This window comes from Lonchura striata, chromosome 7, assembly GCF_046129695.1.
Source record: "Lonchura striata isolate bLonStr1 chromosome 7, bLonStr1.mat, whole genome shotgun sequence".
NCBI lineage: Eukaryota > Metazoa > Chordata > Aves > Passeriformes > Estrildidae > Lonchura > Lonchura striata.
This window is the reverse complement of record NC_134609.1, coordinates 24,838,381-24,855,436: the sequence shown is the minus strand read 5'-3', so window position 1 is coordinate 24,855,436 and position 17,056 is coordinate 24,838,381. Positions and strand designations below refer to the sequence as shown.

At 48.3% G+C, this 17,056-nt stretch overlaps 1 protein-coding gene across 3 annotated transcripts in view; it reads left to right on the top strand.

The window, feature by feature from the left end:
• The first annotated feature begins 11,744 nt into the window (after positions 1–11,744).
• AFAP1L2 (actin filament associated protein 1 like 2) overlaps positions 11,745–17,056 on the top strand; it is a 63,972-nt gene continuing 58,660 nt past the window's right edge. For all 3 annotated transcript variants that reach the window (XM_021525949.2, XM_021525948.2, XM_021525947.2), the window contains exon 1: positions 11,745–11,861. In XM_021525949.2, the coding sequence (XP_021381624.2) occupies positions 11,846–11,861 (16 nt within the window). In that variant the 5' untranslated portion in view covers positions 11,745–11,845. The remainder of the gene's footprint in view (positions 11,862–17,056) is intronic.

Here is a 17,056-nt window from a genome sequence, read left to right as displayed (position 1 = left end):
AAGCAGCAATCCCCTCCCTGCTGGGGATCTTTGACCTGGCAGTGTTGTGGAGCAGTTGCTCCATTACAGCTTCCCCTAGACCAGAGCACTGGGAAAATTATCCCCTGACTGCACTTCTCTGTCTAGAGCAACTTCACAAGGATCCATTCCAGTCATCAGCCCTACAGTGTGACAGTGCCAGCTCGCCTAAGCACATTTTTAATTTCTCTCCAGTTAAATGCACAAGCCCACTGAAATCTTAGTCTAGGATTGCTTTTTCTTTTTTCTAATTGTTAGCCCATTTCCCCCTGCTCCCCTCCTCCCCGCAAGTAATGTGAAGTTTATGACCCCTGAGTAATGACTGTGGAATGCTCTGCATCCTACAGCCATCTCAAGGCATCTGGCAATGGGAATCTTCACAGCATGTAAAAAATACACAGATAATACCATTGTAAATAACTCAGATCAAAACAAGTCAAATGTCAATGCTAATTTGCTGTCAAGTATAGCCCAAGACCACTTCCTCCTGCAAAAAGAGAGACCCAGTTCCCAAGTGTGTCTTGCTCCCCACCAAAAGAAGCTTATTCTCCACCAAAAATCTCTCCAAACTCTGAATTAACAAGAGTGGAATTTTTTTCCCCTTTGCTGTTTTATTTTTTCTTTAGCTTTTGTGCCTGTCTGCTGCAGAGTCCAAGGCTGGGAAATGAAACTTCAGTTTTGCCTGACATTTTTCTATTGTAAGAAAAGGACTCTTGGGAGAGATATTTACTGTTTTCTATGGCTCAGTCAGAGGGCCAGAGAGAAAAGTTGTTCCAGGAGTCCCCATTACAAAGCATTTTTTCACATAGGCTCACTTTTCCTTTTTAAAGGCTGGGAGATGAAAGAGCTGTCAGCCCTGGAGCAGGAAGTTTGCTGTACATCCAAAGGTCAGGTGGGTCTCAGGCAGCCACTGCTCCCAGCTCTTTTCTGTACACACTGCAGATTAAAATGGACATCCCGGGCTGGATGTGGCCATGGCAGTGATGGGGGCCCAAGGGTTTGGGGGGAAAGGAAGAGAGGGGAAGCAGGAAAACAGCAGAGCACAGCCTCTCCTCAGGCAGGGATTTCATAAGACAAAGCACTGGGTGGCTGTTCAGCCGGTTTAAGGTATTCCCACGCCCCCACAGCTTTTTCCTGCCATCAGATTTGTCAGCATGACTGCTTGTGGGGTCACTCTCAGTGACATTCGGGAACTGATCCTTCTTAAAAAAACATTTTTTACTTTTTATTTCATTGCACAGCGTTGTTTGGTTTCTTTTATATTTTTAAACAGAGTCAATTCACTGCTTTGAGTGTATCTCCCAAAATAATTGTGCTGGGCATGAAATATGGGGTGGGCACAACTGAAGAGTGGTGTCTGAAGGAAAAGCAGAGCACAATAAACTGCCAGTGATACTGCACTTTGTGTATCATGAAATCTGTCTCAAGTCCATGGCAGAGAAGGCAGCTGGTGGCATTTCCTTCATCCCTTCCATTCCAGCAGTACCACCACACCTTCTCTGACCATTTAGAAAGGCAGCATTGTCTTCAAGACCTTTGAGTGTCACACTGCTGAGTCAGGTATTTGTGCAAAGCCATGAGTGCCTCAGCTGTTGCCCCAGTATGAATGAGAGAAGGAAGGGGTGGACTAAATCCCTCCTTCAACGTGCACCTTCTGGAGGAGCTGGCTGTTCTGCTGGCAAGGAAGGCAGGTGCAGACCCTGCCTGGTCTCTGCTGGGTTGGTGTTCAGGGCAGGAGCTGGGACAGAGCCCTGCCAGGCACACTTGCTTTGTGTGATAATGCCTTTGCTAAAACTGTGGCAGGACTCTTTGGACATAGGTCAGGAGAAGATGATCTCTACAGAGCTGAGTTCCTCCCAGCCTTCAAAGCTGGCATACGTAGGAGCTGGATGTAAATTAACAGTGCATCCCTGGGCAGCCAGTGAAGAAGCACCAAAAGGTGAGCTAGGTCTGGCAGGAGCAGACTGACAGATTTGGTGGCTGATTTTGCTGCTTGGGGTCTCCACACTTGGGACTCATCCATTTCCCATAATTTGGGATATCCCAGCCCTACAGCTCCAGGCAGTGGAGGGAAGAGTCAATAGTAAAGCCAAACCTCTCTGCAGGAATAGCCCAGTAATGCTGCCAGAGGGAAACCGGGCTCCCCCTTGACTGCCTCTCCTGGATTTAGGCTAGATACTGAGAGGAGACAAAATGCAACTGACTCCATTCAAGGAATTCACCGACACAGGCTCTGAGGCTTTATGTGAACCAAAGTGTTTGCTGTGAAACAGGAGACAAGGTAATAATTGAATCAGGGCTCACAATGAATGAGCTGCTGCTGAGAAATGCCTGCTTTACAGCCCTGATATACTTGGGATGTTCAGTGACTGCCAGGAGCCAACTCTGTGGTATCTCAGTTAGCTCTTACCCTAATTACCATTTACAGAGGAGTTGCTAGATGAATGAGGACTGCAATATAAAGGACATTAGTAAGATTTATTGATGAGACTACATGAATAATTCCCCTTGCAATGATGCATTTAAGACCACAGATATTGCTGGAGGAGGAAAGCCAGTGTTTGATATTTTGAATTATTTTAAAGTGTGTGTTTTATTCTTATGTTTCAGCTATTGCTGTTCCCTCTAACTGTTCCCTTTCAAAGAAAAAAAAAAAAAAAATAAATCGTCTTCCTGCCACCTAGGTTTGTGAAAGAATAGTAGGTAATTGAAAATAAGCTTCTTCTGAGGCCAGTAAATATTGGATCATATAAATTATTCTATCATAACTGGTCTGCCATGATGCTCAGGCAGCCCAGAGCATAACACTTCAATGCTCTGATATTGCTCTGACCTCTTGGCACTCAAAGTTTGCATTTTCCGTAACTAACTAATTGTTCAAACTAACTAATTGTTCAGCTTCCTGAAAACTGTCTTTGTGATCTTTCTCCCTTGAGAGCAGTCCCCACAGAGGACCCTTTGGAGAATTTTCCTGGGCCTGGCCAGATTGAGTGAACATGGAGGCACCACCAGGGCAGAAAAATCACCTGGGGGGTAAAGCTGGCTGAAAGATGGACCCTGTGAAAAAAAGCCAGTGACATTTAATCGTATCAGCAAGGCTGTCAGCCTGGACATGCAGCCAGCCCACTGCCGTGCTGACCTAAGGGAAGGGTTTCACCAAAGCAGGATTGACCCCCCTGCAGATCCCAGGATTTGACTTCTCCTAGTGGGGACACATAGGAAAGTTCACCCCATATTAACTAAACTTAAATAAACTAAATTTACTAATCAAATGCCTTTAGTTGGGGCATTAAATATTAATATTTAAAGATGAATTAATTACCCAGATTAAAGATTAGCTCACTGTGGAATGGAGTAAACCAAAACAAATTTAAGACACTTGTAGTCTTAGTTTGGTAGGATGTTCTGCACAGGTTCTCCCTCGTGACAAAGCTTCCCCAATGTTTTACTTCAATGTAAAGGAATCTCGTGAACTAAAGCTGCTGTGGCTCTCCAGCGCATCGCCTCTCCTCTGCTGTGTCACCTACAGCTGCAGCACTGATGCCTCTGAAGATGTCAACACTGTGTGCCAACACTTGCAAGTTACTTCAGGAAACATTCCTGGGGCTTTGTGCTGAAAAGCAAGGGCCACAAAAACAGCATTTGTTGGGTGGCCAGTGAGAAGCAGGTCGGGGGCCAGAACAGGCAAGGTCTTTTGAAACAGCTTCAGTTCTGAGAACTGCTTATCAGCAGAAACCCCATCCTGTAGCAGGAACCCACAATGCCCGCGCTGTCTCTGGCTCTGGGGGGAGCAGAAAGGTCCAGGCTGGACCGTGGGCACCTGTACAGGCACCTGCTGCCCTGCTGTGGCTGCAGCCCTGCTCCCTGGGCATGGGCAGGGGGTGACTGAGAGCAGGACCCGGGCACTGCAGGACATCCCCTCCTGCCACGGGCACAGGGGTGATGCACACCCCATTGCCCAGCGCAGCCGACCCGCGGCCCTGCTCCTGGGAGACTCTCCCAGTGGCTCCTCTCCTCCAAAACAACCATTGCTGGGCACCTGGCCTGCAGTGTGAAACAGCCTTTGTGTGATATTTTGTCAGCTACAAATAATTGAAAAAAGCCTACATAAAGTCCTAATTGTGTCACAGAACAGGCTCTTCAGTCATCCATCTTCCTATTAAACTTGTGAATTTCAGCTACTCAGCCCTGTTGGAGTTATTTTCCCCTTCCCCTCCTTCCTCTTTTAAGCTTCTATTTATATTCTCTCAGTTGTCTCTGCCAGAAGATCTCATGTGGATACATTAGGCCTTTTCAAAAGGAAAGTTGGATTACAGCGATTTTTCTCCCCGTAGGACACAACAGCTTCATCATTCATAACAGAGCAATACACTATAACTTCATTATAGATGGCATGAAGCTGGCCTATTTAAACAGAATACTTAATGATGGTTGGGAAGGCAGGAGAAATTCAGCTCCACAGCTCTATGTGTGAAAAGAGAAACTGCATTTTTTTGGTATTTACCAAGGCAGATTTCTTGATTCTTGATTAAATCTCTTTTCACAGGAACAAAAATAAAAAGAGAGAAGACTCAACCGACATGGGTGAAACTTATTTATTACCTAGTAGTTAATTCCACTTTGGCAGGTATTTTGGCACACCCTAACATCTAATATTTATAGCAGGAAAGGAAACTTGGACTCCTCCATAGTGCTCAGCCTCCACTGAACCAAAATGCAGTTTATTGGTGCTGTACAACCACAGGTTCTCATTCTTTCCCCTTGCCCACCTCAGCAGTGCTGACCACAGAAGCTCTGCTCCTTGACTTTGACTGAGTAGAACTGGTTAAGGCCTAAAGGAAAGCTGCAGACTGAAAAATACTCTTTTTTGGGAAAATGCCAGAATAAATAGCCTTCTGCAAGCTCACAGTTGACATCAGACCACAGTTTGCAGCGATGATGGGGGAGGCTTAAAAAATCCTAGTGAAAACGTATCAAGACATATAAATTAATCTTTTCCCATATTTTAATAAAATTAGTTTTTCTTCTCACCCCAGTAATCTTTCCTGGTGCTGAAAGGTGCCAAGAGGTCAGCTCTGTTCAGGCAAGTCCTCCATCTACAGCTTGAGGGTCCACACAGATTTTTTTCTTCTAACTTGGGAGAGACTTTGCTCAATGCTGGCTTACTGGTAAAACCTGTAAGAGTGGATGAAGTTTCTAACTCAGCTGAAAGCCATAATTTCCTCTCTTATCCCCTCAAAAACAGGACCACATCACGAATGAGTGTTTTGGTCACTTAAAGAATCACCAGCAAAGGCATCAGCAAAAGCAGGTTTAATATGGAAGAGAAAGTACAACAAAGTTCACTGGCAAGGTTTACTCTAGCAGTTCTTAGGTGATTAAAGCACACAGAGAAAAAGCAAACTAAAATCTAAAGTCAATCTAAAACCAAAATCAACTCCAAAATTATCCATGTGGAGCCTGGGAGGAGGGGTTGGGGAAAGCATAAGGATTGGAAAGGGTGAGGATAAAAAGGAATAAGGGGCACCCTCCCATTGAGTCACAAGGTTCACAGTGGAACCCCCTTGCCAAACAGAGCCCCAAAATTCACCAATGGTTTAGGCCTAAAGGTTTAACAGCATTTAAACTTAACAGCACTTAATCAATAGCTTAAGTTAAAGAATTTAACAAAGCATTCATGTAGAATTTACTGTAAGCAGAACAGCAACTCACAGGCCTAGCTTAATTAAAAATCTAAAGTACTTAAGGATCTAGGAGAGCAACATCCCCAGTACATTTGGTGTGGCATATTCACACTTGCACACACACAGGTCTAAAGGAGTCTGTGCAAGGTGTATCCCTGTGAAAAATTCCCCTCAAATTCAGGGAAGCACTCAACATTGGATCCTTTGCATCTTCTGAACAGGTGAGAGGGAGGCTAAGCCTCCAGGAATTGGGGGTATCAGCCCAGGATTTGTCAATGTCTGGTGCTGGTCCTCCAAGAAGAGCAAATGTGGGAGTCTGTGGCTCTGAGAGACCCCAGTACAAGGGCAGTGCTGGGGCAGCCCCTGTGCTCCAGGAGAGCCCAGAGGGCTCCTCTGGACTGCTGTGCATAGGGTCACAAGAGACTTGGCTTTTAGTCACATAATATTCCACCCTGGCTGCAATTCAGGTCAGTGTCTTTCTTAGAAAGTTCAATTACAAAAATGCTGTTCCACTTGGGCTGTTATTCAGTCAAGAAAAATAAGTTTCCAAGGCTGTTTGTAAAAAACAGGGGCTCATTAGACAGCACTAATTCCTGGGAGCAGACAGTGTTTCTGATAAGCTCCAGAGGAGCTCAGCCCAGCTGTTTGTTCCTCAAGGCCAAGACCTAAGGAACATTTCTGAGATCATAGCCAGGGGGCTCATGGAGGGATGATGCACCAGCACACAGGGCTAAGTATGCATCAGAACTTTATATCAAAAACTGTTGGGAAGCTGATGGCCACGTCCTGTGGTGCCTGGGGGTCTTACAAGCTGCAATACAGTGCACTGATAATGGGGGTGATCTGCTGGTGTGAGCATCCCTATGAGGAGTTTGCAGGGAAAGGCAACAAAGCATGCTTTGGGCTCCTATGATATTGAACATTGCCAAAGGAAAGCTCAGGGGCTTCTCCAGAGTGGGTAGAGGGTCTGGGATAGCAAAACAGTACGAGGAAGAAAGAGCTTCAGGAGGAACAAATGCTGTGGCTGTTGAGCACACTGTCTGGTCAGCAAGCCTCATACTTTGGCCACAAGAAGGTATTCTGTCTGTCAAGGGAAAGAAAACAATTCAAGCTATTAGAACTCCCTGTAATTTGGCTTACAAGCAGTTTGGACTTAACAACTGAAAAGGAAATGTCAAAGAATGGGAAGCCAAGAGAAGCTCATCAAAAAGACATCTGGTCCTGCTGTCCTTAATGGGAAATCCCCCCCTCCCTCCTGCCACCCTCTTCCCAGCCATGCTCTTTTGAAACAGTTAATGTCTGAGAGAATCCAAAACATTGCTGGAATGTATCAGTGATGAAGCTTTTGTATAGCTGAGCAGCTAAACAGCTCTGTTTTTGTTTGTGTTAGGGTTGATTGTCTTGCCTTTCATCGGTGACAGTCAGAAATGGCTGGACAGAAGTCAGTGGAGCAACAGTGGTCTAAGGCCAGCTTCAGCTGGGGGAGAATTTGGTCACCTCTTTTATGGCTGAAATAATGAAATTCTTCACAGGGAAGCAAAAAGACTTCAAAAGAGGCACCCGTAGACAACATACTTAAAAATCATCAAAGGTGAAGGATTCATGTGCTCCAACAGAGCGTTTCAGCAAGCAGCTCTGCTTGGAACAACCACACTGTCCTAGTGACCCATCTGCCTCTCTGTTTCTTCTGGCCCTTTTTCCACTGACTGAAGCCTGGCAGGCTGCCAGTGCCTTCCTGGAACCAAGGAACTAGTCTGGTCTGCTGTAAGGCACCCATAGGGATTACTTCTGGGGAAAGATTGCTGCTCATGCTTCCTGAAGAGCCCAGGATCTTCAACATGTTTCTGCACTCAGCCACGTGGCAATACCATTTATCACAGCCCCTCAGAGAAAATCATGTTCCCAGGGCCTGGCTGGCTCAGAGTTTCAGCATGGGATGCAGAGTGTTTGATCACATCAATCAGGACAGCTGGCAGGGTCCAGCTATTCAGATCTCCTTAGAGAATACGCAGAGAACGCCATTCAAATTCCCAAAACCAACTCTTCCCTTCATCCCTTAAATCAGAAAATCTGGAAAACCAGCAGGATTCAGCAGATCAGGGTTCAAAGACCTTGATGGGGGCTCCATAAACATCCTGAACTCATGCCAGTACTCCCACCTAAAAGGAAGACTGGGGGCACTTTGAAAGAGACAGCTGAGCTGTGACTGATGATTGCTCTATCTAGTTCTAGCTGTGTGTTCCCCTGCTCAGTGGTCTCCTCCTTCCATCCAGCTGCAGGTTCTTGCCATTTACCTGGTACTGTCCCAATCCTGCCTGGCTCCACTTGTCCCCAGGTGGGACAAGAATGTGCCATTTCAGTTTTCTGTCATTTCAGTGTGGAAGTTGGTGCAATGACAGTGAAAATGGCACTAGGAAGAGAGAGATAATTTGGCCAGAAGCAGTGGGAGGACAGAGACTTCTCCTTGTCAGAGACAGCAATGTTGTTTTGCTGGCTCAGCTGTCCCTAGGTCCACAGGCTTTGTTGCTGTTCAGAGGGATGGACAACAAGAATTTTCCCACCTCACATATTGTCAGCCTTACAGCCCAGCATTGCAGCCAGAGACTCCAGTGTGAAGAAGTCTTTGGCTCCTTCATTTCTTGGCATTTTGTAGGACATACCTCAGCTTTAATCTCAGCTCAGGTCTGTCACAAAGCCCACATCTGCACAAATGTCTCTGAAAAAGTTTAATATCTCCTTGACCACAGATGTCCACTACTACACCTTGATCTAAGTAGGGACCCAAGATGATATCTGGAAGCAAAGAGGACACAAGTGCAACACCATGATCTGAGATCTCCCTGCTAACCCCAGTCTGCCAAGACATCTTATTCCTCCATCTCTCCTCCAGGTGCCTGTACAAGTGGAGTATTTGACACACCTTCCCATCTTTCAGTAGCTTAACAGAACCAAGTTAACTCTACCTCTGACTGAACTCGGTCTTGTTGAGTAAATTCCTGAACCATGTTTTTACAATATTGATAAGTGCATGAGAAAGCCTCATGAAACAACATACATACTTCAAGTGTGGAGGAAATTTCTATATTTTGTTCTGCCAGATGGAATATTTTCCCTGAAGAAAGGAAGAAGTCTGACCACTAGGGATTGCTACAACTGGAATGAGCAATATCTGGGAGAAAATACCCAGAGAGCAGCTCTGCACTATCCAGGTCAGGTGTGGTTCTTCCTGACAGTCTCCACCAAGCACAACTCCCCTGAAGTCAGTGGAGAGCACCTGCACACAAGTTCTCATGGCAGAGTTCCTCTGGCTTTCACCACAGAGGGGTCAATAACTTTCACCACACTTTGTGTCATGCTTAAACCAGGGAAAAAGCAAAGTAAGTGCAAGCAAAGAGAAGAAAGTCATAGCAAAGATTTAGACAAATATAGACATTAAAGACTTTGCTGATGCAAAAGGTAGGTGTAGCAATCAATAATAATAATCAACAATATTAATGAAACATTGTACACCTGCTTAGTGTACTTAGGGGAAAAAAAAGAAAAGTGTTTAGCATTGCCAGTGGAGAAAATAGATTATTTGGATCATGCTACTACACAAGGTATTTAGCAAATCATTGTAATTGTTCACAGAGTTCATTTAGGCTTCCAAATATATTCTTGATTCCTGCTCTGTTTCACAGGAAGCAGAAGAGCCTAAAGGCAGTAAGTCCAGAGAAGCAGAATGACACCAGTTGAAAGCCACAGCATGGTACAGGAAAACTTTAGCCAAAAGTGCCAGTTTCACTAGCAGCCAGACTGCCTATCAATACAGCATGAATATGCAGGGAAAAAAGGATTAAAACATGACAACTATGGTATGAACCTCTGCACTGAATGATAGGATGTCAGCCACATAAAAAAGGAATTAAACAAGATGAGCTTGGCTCTCCAGGCTTTTCACGCCTGAGTCATCATTAATGATAATAATCATCATCACTAATAAGCATCATTAATAATAAGAAGAAAAAAAGGCAAGGAATATATGGGTGTACAGGTAGATGGCTGTTATTTTATTGGCTTCAAGAAGCTCCACCAGGAAAACCAGTTTGGAAGTGTTTGCTCTACTTGAGCACAGTGGTAAACATCTTGATTTCAGCACCAACACTAGGAACATTAATTCCACATTCTAAGCAGGGTCTGAGTATTTCCCAGTTTTATTGAACCCCAGAACACAACAGCCTGTTTGAAAAAGAATACTCCAAAGTATTTTAGGTACTTCTTAGTGCAAGAGGAAGGGGGCAAACAGGAAGAACTTGTATTCCTCTGGCATTACTATTTGTCCCATTGTCACTTGTCCAGCAATTGCCATGGGCCTAACCAGCAGTCCTGGAATTCCAGAGCATCCTTATCATGGGAAGGGAAGGAAGGGACAAGCAGGGAATGTAAAGGCTCTGGGTCCTGGAGACAGGAATCCCAGGTATCTGACATTTTGATCTTTCAAAATCATCTTTAATTAGTTTGTGTAACTGGTATTATCCTTATTAGCCTTGCTCAGTTCAGAATGCCTGCTCACCTGCTTCAAGATAGAGAGGCACACCTCAAAGGCCAAGGCCCACCCTGCTAGATTTTGAAAGCTGTAGCCAAGAAGCAGCTGGGAAGAGCCCTAAGAGAAGTATTCCTACATGGCAGGCATATTTTTTTATTTTTCTCTAGTTACTGCAGACTGCTATCTGCTGGCCTGTCTCTTTGTGTGGTGGGTATGCCCTGGCAAGATGTGAGAGATGCTCCAGCCTCAGCTTCTTTGAGTGGCAATAGCTCTTTACCCAGCCTTGCTCTTGTATGGAGAGCTCCCATGTGGCTCAGGTCACTTTCTGGTTCCACAGAGAGAGGTGAGAGCTGTCACCCCCACCAAGCACTGCCTGGGAAGCTGGGGACAGGAGGAGCACACAGGGACCCAAGGAATGTCAGGACAGTGCTCTTCCATCCAGCCTGGCTGCTTGCTTTCCATGTGAGCCAAGAGAACCTGCTTATGGCTACTTTCAAAAAAATGTAAGGAGAGACATATGATGAAGCCTTGGGGTGCAGCAGTGACATTTTCCAGGCTACCTTGGACCATGGATGTCAATGGTTCGTGGGCTGACAGGTCCAAAAATTGGGAAATACAGTTTCAGTGAGCCTTCTGGGTGCTTTATCTAACAGGAACCAAGGAGAGCAGCTCATTTTCTAGGTAATGGTTGCGTATTTTTCCACAGAAACAGTGGAGCTGCACACCCAGGTCAGGCAGTTAGCCTCACCTCTTGCTTAAAGGCTCTGTACTAGCCAGGTATGGCTTCCTTGTTCCCACACCAGTGTTAATTTTGAAGAGAAAATTTCCCCTATAACTGTCATCGACTTTGCCGTTTGTTACTTTCAGTGTTCTCACTATTGATATACACATTAAATTCCTTCAGCATCTCCAAAACTTTAGCCTGAGGACAGACTGTCACCTGTGCCTTATATTGAGGTCAGACTGGATGCCCACTTCTCCACGGGTGCACATTTGTGCACTTTGGAGATAATTCTGGCTGCCATGGCAGAAGTCGGGCAAAACTATCACCGCAACCCAAGGAGAGGGACACATTCTGGTGAGATTGGCTCTGTGCAGGAGCCAGGTCCTATCACTGGAAAAAAGAGTCCGAATTCAGTGACCCCAGGGTGGAAGGAGAACCCAACTTTCCAGCGCGCCAGCGCGGAGCAGGGAGCAGGTCTCTGGCAGGCTCATGGCACCGGGACTATGCACGGCTATCCCGGGAGAAGCAGGAACACTGCAGCCAGCGGGGCATCCCCGGGAGCATCCCAAACACGGGGCATCCCCGGGACCGCCTCACCGCAGCGCCCGCTGCCCTCCTCTCCGGGGCCCCCAGCCCGGCGCTTCTCCGCGGGGCCGGGGAGGGCGGCTGGGCGCTCGCAGCCCCCCGGGGCAGCGGCGGGTCCCTGCGGCAGCGGCGGCCCCGCTCGCAGCCCCGAGCGCCGGTCCCGGCCGGCCCCGCGGCTCGGGGCGGGGCGGGGCGGGGCGGGCCGGGCAGCCGGCGCGGCGGGGAGCGGCGGCTGCGGAGCGGAGCCGTGTCCCGGAGCCGTGTCCCGGAGCCCTCGCCAGTCGCCGGGCTGCGGTGCCGCTCATCGCCATGGAGAAGTACAAAGGTGAGGGGACGGGCGCGTCGCGCGTGTCCGTGTCCCGCTCGGGGACCGGCGGGGGGCTCTGGGGACCTGCGGTCTTTGGGGGGTGACGGACCCGCTGACACCGGACCCCGCGGAATGCGGTCCCCCCGCGTGGGAAGGCGGCGGAGGGATGCGGGGACAGCTCCCGAGGCGATGTTTCCCGAGAGCGGGACCGGGATCAGCTGCGGGGAAGGTCCCTGCGATGCGGCCCGAGCGCAGTGCCCGGGGCCGGGGGCGCGGGGGTCCCGCTCCGCGGAGGAGAAGGCGGATGGGTGCTGGGGACGGGAGCTGGCTCCCAGCGGAGGCGATCTCCGCCGCCGGGCCGCGGTCAGCTCGGGGATGGAGGGGGAGCGGTGCCCGCCGTGGGGCCGGGAGCGATGGGGAAGGTGCGGGGCGGCGCGGGCAGCTCCCACCCGGGGATGTGAAGTCCCTGCGTACCTGCCCCGGGCACCGGCTAGGAAGGGAAGGAGAAGGAGGGAGATGTGGGAACATTTCACGTTTTATCCGGTCCGGAGATCGGGACCTTTTCTTGCCACTTAAAAGCAGCGGCTTGTTGCGTTTGCTGGAGCCGCTCAGTTGTCTGACATTGCCCGTTCCCTCTTTCGTCCTAAGCCGCCCATCTGTGTGGACTTCCCACCCTGCCAGGCTGAACAATCACGGCGTTGAGTGTCCTGTTTTCTAAACGCAAATAGTTCTGGTGGTTAGGGAGAGGGAAGGTGAGCAGCTCCCAGCGTTCTCGCTGGCAGGTCTCATCCGGGCTGGCTGTCACCCACAGCCCATTTATTTCCCCTCAATCAATGGCTCTGGCGCTTCCTCCGCGATGCTGCGTGGTCATGAGCGCCGAGACTGGCACGTCTCAGAGCCGTGCTGCTGTGGGCACTGCTGGGTGCTTTTCAAACATGAGCGCTCCTTGCCAGCTGAGGCGGGAGGGATGGGATGAAGTGTCCGGGCACGGAGCGCTCGGATGTGTGCGGGTGCGCTTTGCTTTCTGCTCCTGCTGATGTGTAGAAACCTCTCCTGGAGGAGGCGGATCCACGCCTTGCGTAGCACGGAGTAAATTTCTGCGGTAAATTTTACCTGTTGAGAGGAAGCGGGACTCTCCTTGTAATTGCTGTCCTCCTCACGGAACTCGAACATTTAAATGGGGAACTTGGTCCTAAACAAATGTATTTCTGTCAGACCCCATTTATACTTATTACTGTCAAACCAGAAGGGTTTGCTGAGACCTCAGTCGATGTATTTGAGCTATTAGCTCATTTCCTAATGTTGAGGTATCATGTTGTGTGAAGTTAACTTTTGCCAGGACTGTGTGTTTTTTTCACTGTGCAATACTTTAGCATTCTGACAGGGCTGGCACTGTGCTGCCTGTTGCATTTTGATCCTTTCCCTCCTTACAACTGGTGCTTTACAGGCCTGATAAGCACAATAATAATACAGTGCAAAAGCGATCTTAAGGATTATATTACAAGTGAAATATTGTGTAGTTGGTTTGGGTTTGTTTGGGTTTTTTTTTCTCCATCCTGGCAGAGTCTGCACAATTCCATTCAGTTCCAGTAGCAAAGCAGTAGATTCATTAAGATTCAGCTATGTTTTGTATATTGTCTTTTTAAATATGCACACTGCTCCCTCAGAGCAGCGGGGATGTTCTGCACATGTGTGATGAATAAATAGCGAGCACAACTGATGGCGGAGCCTTGCCAGTGCTTTTTTGTGCTGGTGCTGACGGGTGTGGGAGTGGTAATGAGGCACTGCCAGCCCTGCGGGGCAGCCACAGGTGACAGCACAGCTGGGTCAGTGCATGGGAGGTGTCCCCAGTGTGGGGGGTGACTGCAGTCACCTGGAGCTGGTGAGGTGTGGGGGAAGGCTGGGCTGGAGGAGAACATGTGGGAGTTGGGAGCCTTGAGGAGCAGGTGGAGAGGGCAAGCAAGCGGGCTGTTACGAATAAGCACAGGGGATATGTGGGGATATGTGCCTGTTCTGGTGGGGATAACTTGTTGATGCCTCGCAATGGGAAGTCTTCATCCTTGCCACTAGCCAGGCAGAGTGCTTGTGCAGGAAAATCCTGTAATGATAGAGGTGGATAGACTTGAAGAGGGGTGTTGAGCAATGAATTGGTGTTCTGGGAAAACGAATTTGACTACAAAATCTGTCCTACTGCTTACGAAATTAAGTTTGCAAGCATCTATCCTTTAAACACGGGCAGGGATGTGCAATAATCCGGACTCTGAGGTGGCACGTGCAGGTTTCTCTGCTGTTTCAGTGGCAGGTGAAGCAGCCACAGGAATCTGGTTGGGTGGAGTGTGCAGAGCCAGGCAGGGTGGGAGGCCGGGGCTGGTGGCTGGCAGGGTGGCACTGCTGGAGTGGGAAGAGCTGGGGCTGTTGGACTTGCACGCTGGGAAGGGAAGGAGAGATTGTGAAACTCTCCTGGGAATGGGTTTCCTTTCCCAGCCACTGCAAATGAGGTCACAAAGCCAGCTGCACAGGGGGACACTGCTGCCTCTTGCCTCCTCTTAGGCTGTTGAAGCTCTGAAGGCTAATCGTGATGTGCACGATGGGTTGGTTTTTTCCCTGCCAGGCTCCCCTAAAGAATGGCTGCTGTTGGTGAAGATTCTGTTTAGAAAGGAGCCTTTTCCCTGTGATTGGGGAGTGTGTGTGAGGCATGAAGAGCAACAGACCCAACAGCCCAAGGGGACAAGAGGGAGACCTGCAGAGAGCAGGTGTGACCAAGGGCGGTCACTGTACTGACAAGGACAGAGCTGCTGGTCTCTTGCTCCTCCTCTATTTCCTGTGAGCGCTCTCACCCCCTTCCCATGTGTTTTGCCTTTGAATATGGCAATGTCCCAACTTGTGCTCCCTGTTCTAGGGGCATTATTGCTTCTTGCCTGCTCCTTACCACGCTTGTCAGACATGGCTGGTTGGTCCATGACCAACCATGTGCAGACCTCAGGAGGGGAGGAGGTGCTGAGTGCACTGTAACTGCTGAGGGATGTGTTGGGGACACCTTCACTTGCCCTCCATCTCTGTCAAGTCCTCTCAGACCGACACCCTTGTCACTGCAGTCATGGGTGATGCAGCCCTATGCTCATAGTCTAAAATGTTAAATGATGTGAATGTGGATAGTTTTGTAAGATAATTACTGTGTTTTAAATGTGTTAGAGGTTGAAATGGAAATCAGAGCAACTTCTAGCCTAGTTCTTCAAAGAGAAGTGTTTGGCATTCATGTTTTGCTATCTCTGTTGAGCAAAGATTCAAGCTTCACATTCCTTGTCAGAGGGTCCTTGGAAGTGTTTGCAGTGCTCCCCCAAGGAGAGGAACACTGTTTGCCCCTGAAGGAGAGGTTGTCTTCTTAACAGAAACCAACAGGTTAGTGTTGATAAGGAGTAAAATGGTGACTTGGTAGAAAGAAGTGTTTGCTTGCTAAGATAACATGTTTTAACTGGGAGGGGAAAGGGGTTGGGTCTGTTTAAGACTAGGGCATGTGTCCTTTTCCACATGTTCTTGCACATACAAAGGGATGTGCTTGGGGTTAGACTGAAAAGTGGAGACATGAATGAAAGACATGAGCCCTGGTAGCAATCTGAGGTGCTTTATAAACTGCTGGTAATCAGAGCTGGAAATGGATTGATTCATATGAACAGAATCTGGTCTGTCTACAGACATATGTGGTTTCTCCTCAGCTGATTGTCCACACAGCTGTTGTGTTTAACTCATTGTCTTGGTGTAGCAGCTAGAGGAAGTAGGGCAATGTACTGCTCTGTGCCAAGCCCAGTATAACTTCCAGCTGCTGTGCTGAGCCTTCTTTTAAATGCAGATGAAAATTAGTGTCATGCAGAACCTCATAACATACACAGTAACTCTCACTTATGTGACAGGGACCCTGGTTTGTTTTGGGGAATGGAATGGGGAGTAGGCAGCAGGAGTACCGAGTTATTTACTCTGCAGGGCTTGAGGACATGAATCCTTTTTCTCTGCAACTGAAACCACAGCCTGTCTCAAACATCTGCCATGCTTTCTTCTTAAAAGAAGGGAAGAAAGATAATAAAAGCTAGATCACAAGCCCTGAGCCTTTGGGCATCTGCTTTTGGAATGCTCTAGACAGAGCAAGAGCCCTTCCTTCACCTTTGTGTGTAAGCAATCTAGTTCCCCTTCCTCCCCACACCTTCACCTCTCCTGGAAGCTGGCTCTGTGTGCCTGGCTGGGGGCTGGAGATACCCTGAATGAGGGAATTGTTCCTGGCTCCTCACTGATGGCTTTCACTGAACGCCCACAGCCCAGAATACAGGGAGTGTCTATGCAGAAATGCTTGTGCTGCTCTATGCTGGGGCACGGCTGGCTCTGTCAGCTCCCAGCAGCAAGGAGGGCTGGGGGCAAGCAGGCAACTGGGCAGCTCGTGTCACCCAGGCTGTGCACCAAAGCAACACAGACTTTAAAATCTGAATTCTGGACACCTGCTCAGTTGCATATTGTTCCTCAGTGTTTCCATCTCAACAAACAGTACATATGAAGGATTTAGTGACTTGTCTGAATCTCTTTAAGATTTCGTGGCCAATTCAGAACCTGAATCCCAAGCTCCATCAATGGCCAATGCTGTCCTTGCAACCATCCTCCCTAGATCATGGGAAATTAGGGATGCTGTTCTTTTTAGATGTCTTTGTAAACTCTAATTTGCTGTACGCTCTGGAAAGGCAGGATTCACGTAATGTAGGGAAGTGCATCTTCAGGCAATAGCAACCAAGAGCCCAGAGCTGTAGGGGACGTCTTGGGGAACCAAAACTAAGAGGTGCACCTATCATCAGAAGGGATGCAGAGCATTTGCACCTGGGGCATAGGTGTTCCTCTTTGAAGCTGTCTGGCTGAAGCACAGATCCAGACCCAGCAAGTGAATTGTGATCCTACAGTCACACAGCCAGTTTGATGACCTGCATATTATTGTTTACTTCATCGTGGAAGTTGAGTCATTTGTGCTTTTCTTTTGGGTCAACAGACAAGACAGACTGGTCGTGTCTGTGCTGCAGCCTGTCAGCACAGCTCTGGGTCAGAGATGTGTCTGACAGGGTCTTGTTCCAAGGAACTGCTGGTGCAGGTGTTCATACAGCCACTTTCTGGGCAGGAGCTGTGGGGTGGTGGTGGATTGGGAAAAAGTGTCAGTGAACTGGCAAATTCCCTGGCAGTAGCTG